General features: G+C 52.0%; 1 protein-coding gene across 10 annotated transcripts in view; it reads right to left on the bottom strand.

Annotated features, from left to right (window-relative positions):
• The window catches only part of DCTN1 (dynactin subunit 1), an 84,298-nt gene that overhangs the window by 9,136 nt on the left and 60,344 nt on the right, over nt 1-14,818 (bottom strand). For 6 of the 10 annotated variants that reach the window (XM_075034085.1, XM_075034170.1, XM_075033992.1 and 3 more), the window contains 13 exons: nt 14,512-14,550; nt 12,758-12,955; nt 9,932-10,136; nt 8,687-8,765; nt 7,162-7,321; nt 6,011-6,115; nt 5,475-5,666; nt 4,584-4,700; nt 3,805-3,957; nt 3,057-3,217; nt 1,270-1,438; nt 645-713; nt 49-111 (listed from right to left, as the gene is read on the bottom strand). In XM_075034085.1, coding sequence (XP_074890186.1) covers nt 49-111; nt 645-713; nt 1,270-1,438; nt 3,057-3,217; nt 3,805-3,957; nt 4,584-4,700; nt 5,475-5,666; nt 6,011-6,115; nt 7,162-7,321; nt 8,687-8,765; nt 9,932-10,136; nt 12,758-12,955; nt 14,512-14,550 — 1,710 coding nt within the window. The remainder of the gene's footprint in view (nt 1-48; nt 112-644; nt 714-1,269; nt 1,439-3,056; nt 3,218-3,804; nt 3,958-4,583; nt 4,701-5,474; nt 5,667-6,010; nt 6,116-7,161; nt 7,322-8,686; nt 8,766-9,931; nt 10,137-12,757; nt 12,956-14,511; nt 14,551-14,818) is intronic. The other 4 variants (XM_075033729.1, XM_075033824.1, XM_075033912.1 and 1 more) reach the window with 1 other exon arrangement.

Raw genomic sequence — 14,818 nt, 5'->3', positions numbered from 1 at the left:
GAGAGGAACCCAGCACAACCCCGCAGAGCCACCCCAAGCATGTCCTACCTGGAGGAAGGACCGCAGCCGGCACACCTCCACCCCCATGCAGTCCAAGGCACTCTGGGTGAACTGCAGAGCACAAACACAGGTACTGTCAGCTTGGGGCAAAGCAGAGACCAGGCAAGAGAGCTGCTCTAGGGCAAACTGGGACTTTGGTCTTGGGCATTTCAGGGCAGACCCTCTGTACACCACCCTGCCATGACTCCAGGATTTACAGGAGCAGGAAAACAGGCTGAGGCATTCAGTCAACTTTTGTTTTACTCTGTGGGGCACAGGCCACCAGTACTGCCCTTAGAAGCTCAGGGCAGTACAACACTCCCGCTTAGACACTAGGTTCTCCACACTCTCCTTGCTGCTCTTCTCTTTCTACCCAGACATCCGCAGGGCAAATTGCCCCATGTCTTCTTCCCCCTTCCGTGACCTGGGAGACCTCATCACCTCTGTGCCACCACTGGCAGCAGGAGCTGGGGAAAAGTGACAGCAACGGGGAGAGGGGTAGAAGAGGCACTTCAACTCACTAAGTGATCTCAGGGGGGAGCAGAAAGGGCAAAGGCAGAAAACACGCAACAAGGAAAGAGTCAGGTTATTTTTCCCCACTTCACCTTGATGTGGTCGGCCAACTGCATCGTGCAGTCTTCAGCCTGGTCAGCCAGGTGGATGCTGTACAGATGCTAGGTGAGGAGAGAGATCAGCAAGAGATCAGCACCCCTCAAATGTTTCCACACATGCAAGCAAACAAACCAAGTGGGAAAATGCATGACAAAAAATCCCAGACATTGAGGGTTTGGCCTAATTTTTAATTGGAAGTGAAAACTCTTGCAGTGACCCCCACCAGATTCCCTCTGAACACTATGCCCTCTGAAAGAACTGGTGGCCCTTAACTCAAAGGGTCAGCAACCCTGGCCTGCAGCACAGAGGTACAGAAATCTAGGACAGGAGAACCACATCCTTTCTGTCTGCATTCTCCCAGGGACAGAGAACACAGCCCTCAAGTGACACAATCACAGGCTCATGTCCTGCGTGCTCCAAGGGTGAAAAACATCCAAAGGCAAGTGCTACCAGCGAGCTTATTCACAGCTTGTGAATGTGCCACATGAACGATGTATCCAAGGTCATAATTTCCAGCCGTGGCACACGCTGGTGAGGTTGCACCAGTTCCCCACCCTGCAGGTCAGAAACACCCCGAGCTTGGCCAAGATCCTGTCGCTCTCGGCTCTGCAGACCCACCTGGTAGTACTTGATGGCTTTGGTCAGCGGCTCCACATTGACCGTCTCGTCCAGCTGGTCCTTGTGCAGCAGCTCAATCAGGAAGTCCAGCGAGCGCTCGTGGACGCTCATCTCGGGGTATAGCATCCCCACCTTCTTATACACCTCCACACTGCATTTGTTCAGGGCCCTGGTAAGGGAACGCAGGCACAGTCGGCTTGGCTGGGACAGGCGCATGCTCCAGACAGCATCAATACAGGGCTTTGCTGCTGGGTGCCAATCTCAGACCACTGGAATCCCCCAGGACTGCCAGCTGGACCCCCAGGAGCACTGTAGCTAGAGAGCAGTTAACAAAAGTCAAAACATCTGCAGAAAACCAGGGTATGAGATAGGCTGCCTGGGTGCTACAGGAAGCCACTGAACAGAAAAAACACTCCGTTCTCTAGGCCAGAACTCAGTGCTGGAGGCAGGAGAAGACTTGCCACCTAGCACCATGTCCTGGTTTCAGCTGGGACAGAGTTAATTGTCTTCCCAGTAGCTGGTATAGTGCTATGTTTTTGAGTTAGGTATGAGAAGAATGTTGATAACACTGATGTTTTCAGTTATTGCTAAGTAATGTTTAGTCTAAAGTCAAGGGTTTTTCAGCTTTTAATGCGCAGCCAGCAAGAAGGCTGGAGGGCCACAAGAAGTTGGGAGGAGACACAGCCAGGGCAGCTGACCCAAACTGGCCAAATGGGTATTCCACACCATGTGATGTCATGCTCAGTTTATAAACTGAGGGGAGTTGGGGGGGGGGGGGAAATCACCGCTCAGGAACTAACTGGGCATTGGTCAGCGGGTGGTGAGCAATTGCATTGTGCATCACTTGTATATTCCAATCCTTTTATTATTACTACTGTCATTTTATTAGTGTTTTATCATTATTAGTTTCTCCTTTTCTGTTCAATTAAACTGTTCTTATCTCAACCCACGAGTTTTACTTTTTTTTTTTTCTGATTCTCTCCCCCATCCCACTGGGTGGGAGGGAGTGAGCATGGTGCTTAGCTGCTGGCTGGGGTTAAACCATGACACACCAGCAATACACCAGGCGATCTAACGAGTTCATCAGCCATGCTAGTGCAGAAGCAAAGGGATGTCTCAGCGCCCTGTTTCAAACTGAGCCACTTTGCTGGGAGCAAAGCCGAGCACACCTCAAGGCGAGTACCTTCCCTGGCCACAGCCGTTTTGGTGCCTGACAGCATTTCCCAGTCTCTGAGGAAAGCCCTGGCTCGGCGGTGCTGTCAGGGCACTGCCCAGAAATGGGATCACACTAAGCGTTCAGGCTGACACTCAGTGAAACCTTCCCCACAGGAGTAAGCCCTGGGCATTCATGGAAGAGGGCACTGGGCTGCAAGGGAGAGCCTGCTCTTGGGGACTGAAGCCCAGAGCCAATCCCAAACGCAATCAAGCTCAGCAAGAGACTGCAATGCATCTCCTGGCAGGATAGATGGAAAAAAAATCGGTGCAGCAAGGCTACTTCTGGCCTCAAGACACAGTCACAGCTGAATAACGAGCAACACATGCTAGAGGATTGGATCCCTTCACGTGTCAATTCTTGGGAGGAAAACAAGGAAGGAGTTACAAGAGAAGTAAATACTCCCATCACAAGGCAATAAACAGGATCCCTCAGCTTTCTTCCAGCCTAGCTGCCAAGATATCTTTAACTCCAGTGGGGACCAGGCCTTGCTGCGATGCTGCAGAGCTCCTCCATGCTTCCAGATGGTGCAGCGGGTGGGGATCGAGGGTGAGGAGAAGGGCTGGGTACTCACTGTTCATATTTGTGCAGCGTAGCCTGAAGGAGGCTCAGGGAATAGACCAGCCCAGCAGCAAAGCTCAGCTGCTCTCCCGGTGCGCCCCTGAGGCCGGTGCGCTCTGCACAGTTTTCATTCAGCTCAAACTTCTCCTGAGCCTGTTTGCTGATCAGTTCAGCCTGTTGGGGAAGAGGGCAAACCTTCAGAGTCTTCCTATGCTTGCTCTGATCTGTTGCACTTAGCCACAGACCAGCCAAACACCCCCCGCACACTCCCAAAAAGCAAGCTTTCCTGGGAAAGATTTCTGCAGAAGAGAAGGGCAATAAAGAAGGACAGCAGACCACCAATCCCCTGGCCAGTGCTGCAAGACACCGAGGCTCACAGGCCTGCCCTGCCCGAACTGGCAGGCTCGACCCACCAGTACCACAGCTGGGTGCTCCAACCGCCGACCTACCACCACTTGCGGGCAGGGACTCCCGCTTCCTCCTCCTCCTCCCTCACAATTTCAAAAGTTCTCCAAGTAAACATTCAAAATCCCAACTTCAGCTGGGACAGAAAGGAAAGATATGTTTCCCGCAGAGTCGCGGCGCAGCCACTGACTCCTGGTTAGCCCCAGTGGCACAGTGGGTTTGAAGAAGACACTCCAAGCCCCATCAGCCCAGGGCAGGAAACAGCCCCAGCTCAAAGCTTCAAAGGAAGAATTAGCACAAGCTCTTGACGAGGCCTAACTCCCCCAGGCAGGCGGGAGCCAAGGCACCCATCCCACCTTGCAGATGAGCCGAGGGATGAGCAGCAGCACCAGGATGCAGTCATGGTCCCCTCCGTGGCGCAGGAAGCTGTCGGGCATGAAGGATGTGAGGAGGGAGACGTGCCGGTTGGCCTGCTGCACCTCCATCTGCCGCAGCTCCATCTCAATGGCCTGCAGGAGACACAGACAGGGTCAAGGCAGCCCGCTCAGTCCCCTCCCCAGTCCACTGCGTCCCAGCCTGTTCAGTATTTTACAAAGTCAGAGACTCTTTCCTGCCAGAACACCGCTAACACCTCACTCCCTGGCTGTCACAGGACACATTTCTCATTATGACCAACGGGTGCTCTGTGGAGGTGCCCAGGGACTGGTCTGGAGCTCTGCTCTAACACCGGGTACAGGGTACACCATGTATCTGTGCTCACAAGCATTCTTTCTTTCCTGCCAGCATTCACAGTGTGATAATAACAATGCTAACATTGTCAGTTCTGAGCACGCTCTTTCACAGAAAACATCCTTTTTTGCACAGCAGTATTTGAACTTTGACATTTCTCTTAGGAGAGAGAAACATCCTGACAGTTGCCTCAGCCTGTTTCCACGGCTGGCACAAGCACCACAGGCCAGCGCCGAGACCTGTGCCCCCAGGCCAGCCTCACTGCATGGGCAATACCCACTCCGAGCCTGGCACCCACATGCTGGTGCTGTGCCTCAGTGCCACTGCTTCAGGAGCCTCGCACACGGGAAGGAATGTACCCTGTTCAGTTCACATGCCTGGTGCACAGCTCTCCTGCTGGCCCTACCTTAGCATGGGCTTTCGTCTCTGCAAATTTAATCTTGAAGTCAAACATCTCAGGAGGAGGCTGCTGCTGCTTCTCAGCAGACGCTTCTTGCTGACTCATGAGTTCTCGGTTCATGTCCTGAGCACAGAAAGAAGCTGCAATTACACATAGAGACAAGCGGCACAGAGGAGATCTGTAATCCCACACCCTCTGCAGTACATACACACCTCACCTCCCAATGCCCCCTTCCTTGGGGAGGGCAGGGGGGGATCACCAGGGGCTCATTGTGCAACACACACAATGATGGATGAAAGTAAGGAAGAGGAATATAAGTGCTTTCCAAATGCTCGGCTGACCACACAATGTATTGAAGCCAAGGAATCCACACAGACTCATTACCCATCTCCTTTCACTGCCAGCAAAGCCCAGGAGAACCAAGCCCAGTGCTGGAACAACCCCACGCTATTCTGTCTCGTCCAGGACTTGGTTCCCAAGCCTGGAGCACAAGCAGCACAGCACAGTAAAAAGCTGAAGCAGCCATGTGTTCAGAAGTATTTTACAGTGCTGACTTCAGCAGGGGCTCTGCCAGCGAGCCCCATCTGGACACAGGCAGAAGGACAGGCAGAGCTGTCAGAGGTCACAAGAAGCACATGTAATCTGGTACTGCTGGAGGTCCCCAGGAAAGCTCAATTAGGAACCTGCTCTCCAGCATTAGCCATCTGTGTTCTGCCGTGCCCATTTCCCACAAGAGCAGGAGGCAGTGTGCCATTTCTGCCCCCAGGGACCACCTCCTCTGGTAATGCTCTTGCCTACATATGCTCGGTCTCATCGTCACCGAGGTGGGCTCCCAGAGGAGCACGGCTCCAGCGGGAACTGCCCTGCTGCTGTGCCAGGGGCACCAAAGGGCCGCACCTGAAGGCGTGCAGTCAGCTTTCTGTATTTTTTGATGGTCTGCTGGTAGTCGGCCACAGTCTCCTGCGCAGCCTCCACACGCTTCTCTGCCTCGCGGACCCGCGCCGACGCCATATCCAGCTGCTCCCGTAACTCCAGCTCTGTCTCCCGGGCATTTTCCTGCAGCTCGTCATTCATCTCGTTCATGGCTTCCTGGCAAGGAGGAGGCAGCACGGGATGCGGTTACACCACAGCCTAGCAAGCAACAGCAGTTGGGCATTTTTGGAGCCGGGCAGAGGGGCACCCCAGGGTGTAAGGGGCATATTCTGCAGAGCAGAACAGTGCACCGTTGGGAAGCAGCACCGAGCGTAAGGCCTGCAGAGAGGTTTCCCAGTCCCCTCTGGCACTGCTGCCAGGCAGTTCACAGTGCCTCGGGCAGCCTCACTGCCAGGCGTCGGCTGGACCAGCCCTCGCATCAGCCCAGCCACACACCAGGCACGAAGCAAGCGGCACAAGCCCTCCAGTACCAGCCCTTACTCCAGAGGAGTCCGTCTTACCAGGTCCCCGACAGTCTCGCGCAGCTCCCGGACCTTCTCCTCCAGGTCTAAGTTTCTCTCCGTCAGAGTCTCCACCATCTCTTCAGCACCCAAAGCAGCATCCACCTGCAAGCACACACCACATCATCCTCCAACCTGGAGCTCAACATGCTGCAGCAAGCAGCTCAAAAATTCTTTTATACCACTGGGGGATCACTCTGCTGAGCTGTGGGACATGGCTGATAAATCCGTCTCCCCATCCTGAGGTGACAGTTTGCCAGACAGTGCTTAAGCTCCCTCCTGATAGCAGAGAACAGCATCCCTCAGGAGAGCAAACAATTCAAACCAGAACAGCCAGCAGCCCCAGAAGGAAAAGCACATGAGAAGAGAGGCTTGGCTTTGGTTCTTAGAGATGTTACTGACTTTAGCTGCAGCATCAGGGCACAAGTTTGAACAGTTCCAGGTCAGTGTAAATGATGCTGACCTTCAGGCTGAGCCTTGGCAGACTTGTGACAATGCTTTCCAGGCAGACTTGTGACAATGCTTTCCAAGCTCCCTGTCCCCCTGACCTAGGCAAGCGGTTATACACTTACAGTATTAGTGGAGGAATGGGCGCTTCAGTCTTTGCATTTAAGAAGCATCACCACTGCTAGCAGCCCACCTTCTACCTAACTCAGGCTAATGCTCAGAGAGCATGAGGCCAGCTTCCCTCCAGAACTGCAGTTCAGAGGAATTGCACAGGCTGTTCTGCAGTGAATGAAGAACCTTCCTAAGGGCTGCCCCACACCTGCACCGACGTCTCAGCCTGGCCAGGAACAAGCCTCATGAAGATCACCCAGGCAGGAAGATGTGATGGATCAGCGCTGAGAGAACAGCAAACACAGACTAGCCCTGGAAAGCAGGACACATCATCCATGTCCTGTGTTCAAGAGCCACCCTATGGCCAAGCAGAGTCCAGCACAGTTCCGCTGCTGGAACAGGGTTTGCTTTTACACAGGGACACAGAAGTATGAGTCCCTGCAGATGTATTACCAAGCATGGCTCTCCAAGAGTGACTGACAGAAAGCGTTCTGTGCCAGGAGGTGACCCAAGCTTGCCTGACAGGAGTTGCTCAATGCTCCAAATGGCCGCAAACTTCCCCTCCCTGCCTATCCTTCCCCCAACAGACTCACCTGCTCCTTTAGCTCATCAACCATTTTCTCTGCCTGCTTAACCTCCTCCTGAAGTTTCTCTCTCTGCTGACGCAGGGACTCCAGCTCCGTGTTTTTCTTCTCCATTTGCTTTTGAAGCTTCACGTGTTCCTGCTTCTCTGACGCAGACAAGTCCCGCATCCTTTGACAGAGCAACCAGACCCATCACAAGCCCAGCAGAGACCCAGGTACCAGAGTAAGAGAAGCCATTCCCTTCCCAGACATTGCTCTTGGCTGGCACCAGCAGAGTCAAGACCCCCTGCCTGTGCTGGCACTGGCTGCCCATCAGCAGTGTGAGCAGAGCTCCTTTGGAGCCTCTCGCAGCCCCTCCTTGGGGGAGACACAAGCAGCATCCCCAGAGAACAGCTCATTAACAGCAAGGGATGGGGGTGAATCAGTGCCTGAGATGGCACCTTCCTTTGAAACAATGAGAGCAATAGGGGATGGAGAGAACAGAAGAGGAGAATGTAGAAAAATAGACAACAGAGACAGGCAGGAAAGAATAGCTGTAAATAGAACAGGCTAAAGCACAGAAAGGAAGAACCCAGTGAGCAAAGAAAAATAAGTCACATTCACAGCCTTTCACAGTGTAAAAGGGAAGGTCAGCAGCAGAAAGAAGACAAAGCACAGACAAGGAAAGGTGCTTCATCATGCACTGAGAACAGAGCTTTGCTTATGTGTACATTGAGGTGCCTGTGCAAACAGCTCTGCTAACAGCCCCAAAGTGGCTCTGCCCAGGGAGTGCAGGTGCTGGGAGCTGCTCTCACTTGGACCTTTATGTCTCCCACCCCAAACACACACTGGTTTGGAAGTCCTTGCAAGGCAGTTTCTTGTGTTTCCCATGAGGAGGGGATGCTTCCACCTCCTCTACCTCTTCCTGGCCTACAGGAATAATTGTCTTTAAGCACAGGCTGTTCTCTGTACCAAAGGCAACACAGCACGCTGCACACACTGAACCACAGCCACACGGGAGGAGTGAGGTGGGACAGAAAGCAGTGGTGTGGTTACCAGAGGGACCCCACCTGAACATGTGGCTTCCAGAAAGAAAAGCCCCAAAGCCCTAAGCCCTGGCAGACGGGCTTGACCAGGGGAAGGCAACAACCAGGTCCCAGGCTCAAGAAACCTGAAGCAGGACCTGCGCAGGAGGCGTCTGGAGAACTGTCCTGTACAGGCTGCTTGAATAAACCTGCAGCTGTGCTGGAGAAGCAGAGCACTGCATGCACAGAGGAATGAAATACAGAAGCTTTCTGAAGCAGCTCATTTTCTCCCGATCTGCAATAGTCTCCAGTGACAAGAGATTCTCCCTTCTCTGTTGCATGCTTAAAGGAGCACCAGAGCTCAGAAACAACCCAAGACCAGCTAGCAGGTGTTACATTGGCTGCTCAGGGGAAGTATTTGGATCAGTGCTCTGACACAAACTCCTATTAGGCTAAGAGAGCGTGAGATGCCATAGGAAGGGACTCACTGGCAGCACCCCAACCTTTGGGGAGCACAAGTGGTCTCCTACCTTACAAGAGCTTCCTTGAGTCTCGCATTTTGCTCTTCCAACTGTTTGACTTGGTAACTGGATGCTGCTCCATCTGAGCCTGCAGTAGAAAGGAAGCATTATTCTGCTTGTGTAGAAATAGCAGCTGCTTAACAGATCCAGTTCTCTTAACACTAAGCGACGTTACAAATACCAGTAAGAGGACAGCTACGTCACACAAAGGGGAAATGCATCAGTCCCTCTCCTGCAACTGAGCAAAACTGAAGCCTGGTGCATAACACTGGTGTTCATAGGCTGAGAGATTCCCGCGATGCCACCAAAGCCAGCTAGTGCGGATGAAGAATCACTGTACCAACCTACAGACTGTAACCGAGCAGCCGCTGGGCTATGGCAGTGGCATGACACTGGATACTGTGAGTGCTCTCAGCTCTCAACCCTCCTGGCCCTCACAATTCAGTGAAAACAAACTCAAATCAAAGACATTGCTCATGTCAGAAATTTCCACATCTCCCTGCAGACTACTCTTGTCCTCCCTGCGTTTTTCCCAGTTCCTTGACTTGTCTACCTTTCTGTCACACCCCTCAGCCTCCCTGATCATCTGCTGCTTCTATGGGTTTGATTTTGTTTTCCAGTGAATGCCAATACTACAAGTGTTTAAAGGCTGGCTTGTTTCCTGCTGTGTATAATTTTAAAGCTCACCTTGAATACCAAGAACTAAGACGCCACAGGGGAATCAAAACAAGGGTAATGCACTGGTTTTGAAGCTGTGCTCAGTGTGAAACTGGGAGGTTGGATCAGTAAGGAACAAAAGCAGTTGTTACCTCCCACATAAAGTCTGTCCCAGTCAAACACTTTTTGGGGTGGGATCCACTGTCCCCAGGAAAATGACAAGCATTAAAACTAAGCCTGAGCTCCTCTAAGCCCAGGACAGGACCACTTGTCCCCAGACTCAAAAGCACAGCAGCACCATCTCTGCCTTCTCAGTGAGGCTGGGACTCCAGTGAAGATGAAGCTGAGCTGCTGCCTGCTGCTGACCTGCCCATGTGTGATGGTTGTACCTCTGCCTGCCAAGCAGGGCTGGGGATGCAGCAGAAAGCACCAGTGGCTGCTGGGGAAAATCACAGAGGCAAAGCCTCGCCCCCACCACAACCAGCAGTGAGGAGCCACCACTGCTCCAAGGCAGTCAAGTGTTCTCCTCCCCGTTGGGGAGCTACCTTGTGCAGTGGGACCCAGGCTGAGACCACCCAAAAGCTGACCCCTTCCCACCTTTCTCTTCAATCTCATGCTTCAAGATCTCCAGGTCCATCGTGAGATATTCCACCTTCTCTTTCAGGGAGTCCACCTCCTGCTGCAGGGACTCTGCTCGCTCTTCTGCCATCTCCTTGTCCAGAGTTGCCATTTCAATCGCGTCAGCAGTGTCTGCCATCTCCTCCATGTAGCGCTCCTTGGCTTCCAAGGCATCTTTGGCTTCCTGTGGTCAAGCACATATGGGTGAGAAGACCCTGGAAGCCCAAGGCCAACGATGGAAAGACCCCTCTCACACACAATGAGCCTTGGACAATTATGTCTCTCATGGCTGTCCCAAAGGAGGATCAACTCCAACTAACAACAGCTTATCTGGGCTGAGAGGGGAAGGCCCACTGCCAGTGCTCCAGGGTGCCCACCTCCCCTCTCCTGAGGCCTCTCCCCTGCTTCACACCTTCTCCCATCCATGAAAGAGCCCAGCAGAAAAACAATCTGCAGGTGAGGACAGACAGATATGAAGACAGAAAATATGCAGGCTTTTACTGGAGCACACAATCAAATAAATCACTGGGGAAACAAACCAAGAATCCACCCTGGAAAAGTAGGGCAGAGAGAAGCAAAAGCTCGGCTAGGTCCTGCTGTCTGCCTGGGAGCAGCAGGCACGGATGCGAAGAGCAGGTAACCTGTCCTTGGGGAGAAGGGAAAGAGGGAATTCACCAACCTGCAGCAGACATTTCAAATGACACCCCAAGGCAAGGCTCAGCAACAGCAGAGCAGCCACAGGAGAAATGCTGCTTGATAACGAGCAACGCTAAGATTCATTAGCTCCAAAGCCCTGTGGCTTTCACTGGCAGTGACTCATATCAACCAGCCCCGCAGGGCAGGAGCTCAAAATGTGTTAGTTTAGCTAAAGGGAGATGAGTTTTAACAGATTGAAGTCTACACTAGACAGTCAGGATCAGGAACCCCCCCCAGGAAGCCATTGGAGAGAGGAACCCACTCCAGAGCAGGCCAGGAAAGACACAGCATACGGGGAAGGGAGCAGCCATTTACGCCCCTGTCACTGGGGCAGGGAGGACTCACACGCCCAGCACCCACAGGGGCTGAGGTGGGCTGGGAGCCCTGCACATCGTCTACTCCAAGCCCTGCTCAAGCTGGGGTGGCTGAGCCAGCTGCCCAGGACCCTGTCTGATCGTGTCTTATACATCCCCAGGGATGGAGACTCCAAACATCTCTGAGTAACCTGCTCCAGTGTTTGATCACCTTCACAAGGAAAAGGTTTTTCCTTATGTTTAAACTGAATTTCCTGTATATCAGTTTGTGCCCCTTTCTTCTTGTACTCTCAGCGGGCACCACGAAGAAGAGTCTGGCTCTGACTTCTTACTTCCCTCATCAGGTATTTATACACATCGGTAAGACCCCTGACACACCCCTCAGCCTTCCCAGATACCCGTCACTGCTTAGCTCAGATGAGACTCCAGAGGACTGGATCGCCTCGTCACTGTTTAACAACAGCTCCTGAGATATTCCAGCTTGCTTCAGCCCAGTTCCCAAATAGACTTAATGCTGATTATCAACACAGTACAACAAAACAAAAGCTTATATTAATGCTGTATTTAAAATGAAACCACGTTGGGATGTAACTGCTTTAAGCCATGAGTACTGTGCAGGAACATACTGCTCACTTCCCAAGTATATTGCTTTAACATAACATAGAAACAAGCAAGAAGAAGGACAAGCTGCTGCTTCACAAACATTGGAGAGCCAAAGACAAGTGCAGGGCAAAAAAACCCTTCCACCACGCAGATGTGGCAGTTTTAAAAATTGTTCAAGACACCCAGGCATTAGGACAGTGGGAAAGCTTAGGCTGCACGGTCAGCATCAGGAGAGATGAACAGATTCCACGGCATCACCAGTGAGCCTCTTCCTACAGGGCAGACTCTTCCAGCTGGATTGGAAACCTAAATACACGGCAATGCTCTTAAAGCTGCTGGAGCCCACTGATTTTTGAAGCCAGTTGCAAGATCTCCAGGAGCTTTACTTAAGCTTTTGAAGGTGGGGCTGGCAGTTTATCAGCAGGTTTGAATTTGAATGGTGTCCCTCCCACAGCACTGGCAGACCTGCAACAGCAGATTAAACCAGAGAAACATGGCTGCTGCCACACTTGGACACCTATCCTGCAAGTTGAGATGGGCAACTTCCTCCTCAACTATCACAATCTTCATCCCCATCCATTAAAGGAAACCACCTCTAATGTCAACTTATCTTACCCTGCACAAGCATGAAAGTTGCACTGATAGAGGAATCGACTTGGGAACAGATCAGATGTTCCTGCCTCAAAGGTCAGGCTGTCTGACAGGTGGGGCAGGCAGGCAGCAAAAAGCAAAGCAGATCCTGGGATGCACATCATCTCTGGTACCTTTGCAGGACTGCGCAAAGTCCACCCAAAGACTCTGCCTGCTCTGACATCTCGTGTGGTTAGAGAACGAAGCTGTGACTTCAGCTCCAGGACAAGCTGCATGTGCTACTGCCATGATGGACCAGACCCATGCTCACATGCTGCATTAAACACGCAGCAGAGTCTGACTGTATCTGGGGTTTGCACTGGCAGCTCAATACCTAAATCAATATTTACACTGGAGAGAACAGCAATATGCGAGGTCAGAGGCCATTTTAGGAGCTGGCATGTATTCAGAAGACAGGAGTCAGGACAGCACACAGTTTAAGGCTAGCTGATACTTCATAAAAAAACCCACGCACATTTTCAGCAATTGAATTAGCCCTGGAATCACCTCTCCGTATGCAAGCCCCAGGACCGAAGCTGCGCGGCTCCCCAGGGACGCTCACCTTTTTGGCCTCCTTTAAACGTTTCTGGAGATCAGCCTGTTGTTCTTGCATTTTGCTCTTCCATTCCTGCACCTGCTCCAGCTGGATCTTGTACTTCTCAAGCTCTTTAAGCTTCGCTTTGTCTTCATTTCGTTTTATCTTCAGAGTCTCCAATTTCTCCTCCAGGTCCTTGACTTGAGAACGCAAATTTTCCTCCTCCTACAACATCAAACCAAGAATTACCAAAAGGAGCAGCAGCATCCTTTGGAGAGAGCTCCAGATACATTAATTTAACCCACACAGAACCTGACCCATCAGCTAGCCTGTATTTTGGCATTGTTACTGTGCAGTTTTAGAAGAACACATCACTCTACGCTTGGAGCTACAGAGTCCATCTGTCATTTTAATCTGTTGATTTTTACTACATGTACAATGTGTGATAAATGTTCCTTGAGACACTGACATAAACCTTTTGGCTGGCAAAAGGTCCTGAGCACCTTGCTTTTGACTTCACTGAGATCTATGGATGCCTAAATCCTTTAAAAACAAAACAAAAAAACCCCCCACCACTAACATGTCCAAGTTCACCCTTCAGCAACTCTTCTCCTGCTCCTACTCAGAGCAGAGCAATGGCACGCAAGAAACACGTTTTCACAAACAGAACCAGATCTCACAGAAAGGTTCCATCAAAACAATGTGCATGATGGTACAGACTTAGAGCAGCCAGTGGATTTAGTTATTAGTGTGTAATTCAGAAACATGCTGACACACACACGTAGGGTGCACCTCAAACTGCGCATTCATGCCGTGACTTCACTGTGCTCTGGGCGAGCTGCTCCCCTTTCTTCATCCCCCAACACCCAACCATCCTACAGAGCACGGCAGATGTTTGTACAGGGGGGGTCTCCCCCACGCTCCCTACCTGGGGGTCCAGTGCGCATTGTAACCCACAGTGTGTCAGACCCAGGGCAGCTCTACAAGAGCGAACCGGGTACAAGCCTAAAACCCGGGAATCCTCCTGCCTCGGCAGATTGACTCCTGAAACGGTCTCTGCTGTGTGCCCCTGATCAGCTCGCACAGGCAGCCCAAGACCTTATCCAAGGCTTTTCTAGCCCGTTACCCACACAGAGGCGGGTGCCTCAGGCCGTTCTCCCAGCACTGCTGGCTGGCCAGCACCCCTCTGCATTCACCTCCTTCTGCTCTAAGCGAATTTGGGCCACGTTAGTTGGGCTTCATCATGAAACCAGCTTTACCTGTAGTAAAAGATACAGCTTGAGGAGGATACCAACACCAGGACGCAATGGTCCAGGAGTGCCTGCACAGTGACACAGCACTGCAGCTGGGTCCTGCAGCATTATCTTGACACCAAAGCCAATGGTGGCTGAAATGAAAGCTGGTGCACAGAAAAGGGACACAGGCTGGAGATTTCCAACAAGATGCAAACACAGCCCCCTTGGGGGTCGCAGCTCCCCCGGCTATAACAGTTCCCTGGCACAAGCCTCTTATGCTCCAAGGGCAAAGCCACACCTGACTCACCTTAAAACACAGGCAAGGTTGGCACCGTGTTTCTACACAGCTATGCTGCAACTGCAGAACTGCCCATGCAGGAAGGGAAACACCACTCAAGCAGCACAAACTCATAAAGGTATTGCACAGCCACATATGAGCTGTTACTGGAAAGTGAGTTAGGTCAAGGAAGAACCCTCGGCTCCCCATTACGGAGCTGATGGGCCAATTTCCACATGCATGCTCATCAAACCAGAGCCTCGGGTCACCTGGCCTTCATGGAGACACTGAGACACTGCCAAGCTGTTCTGGAGACAGAGAATACCATCAGTTACACTGGCCTGTCTTGAACACAAATCATACGTCTAAAGTACACTTGTGTTTTACAGAATGGGACAATAACTGAGGTTGGGAGAGGGGAGTGGAGGTCTCTGCTCCACCTCCCTGCTCAGTCATGCTGAGCAGATGAGGCTGCTCAGGTCCTCATCCAGCCAAGCTCTTGCTGTCTCCAAGGACAAGGTCCCACAGCCCCTCTAGACCCATGCCAGTGTTTGACCACCCTCACCATGACAGCTG

This window comes from Buteo buteo, chromosome 1 (genome assembly GCF_964188355.1).
Source record: "Buteo buteo chromosome 1, bButBut1.hap1.1, whole genome shotgun sequence".
Lineage (NCBI taxonomy): Eukaryota > Metazoa > Chordata > Aves > Accipitriformes > Accipitridae > Buteo > Buteo buteo.
This window is presented reverse-complemented; position numbering and strand designations above follow the sequence as displayed.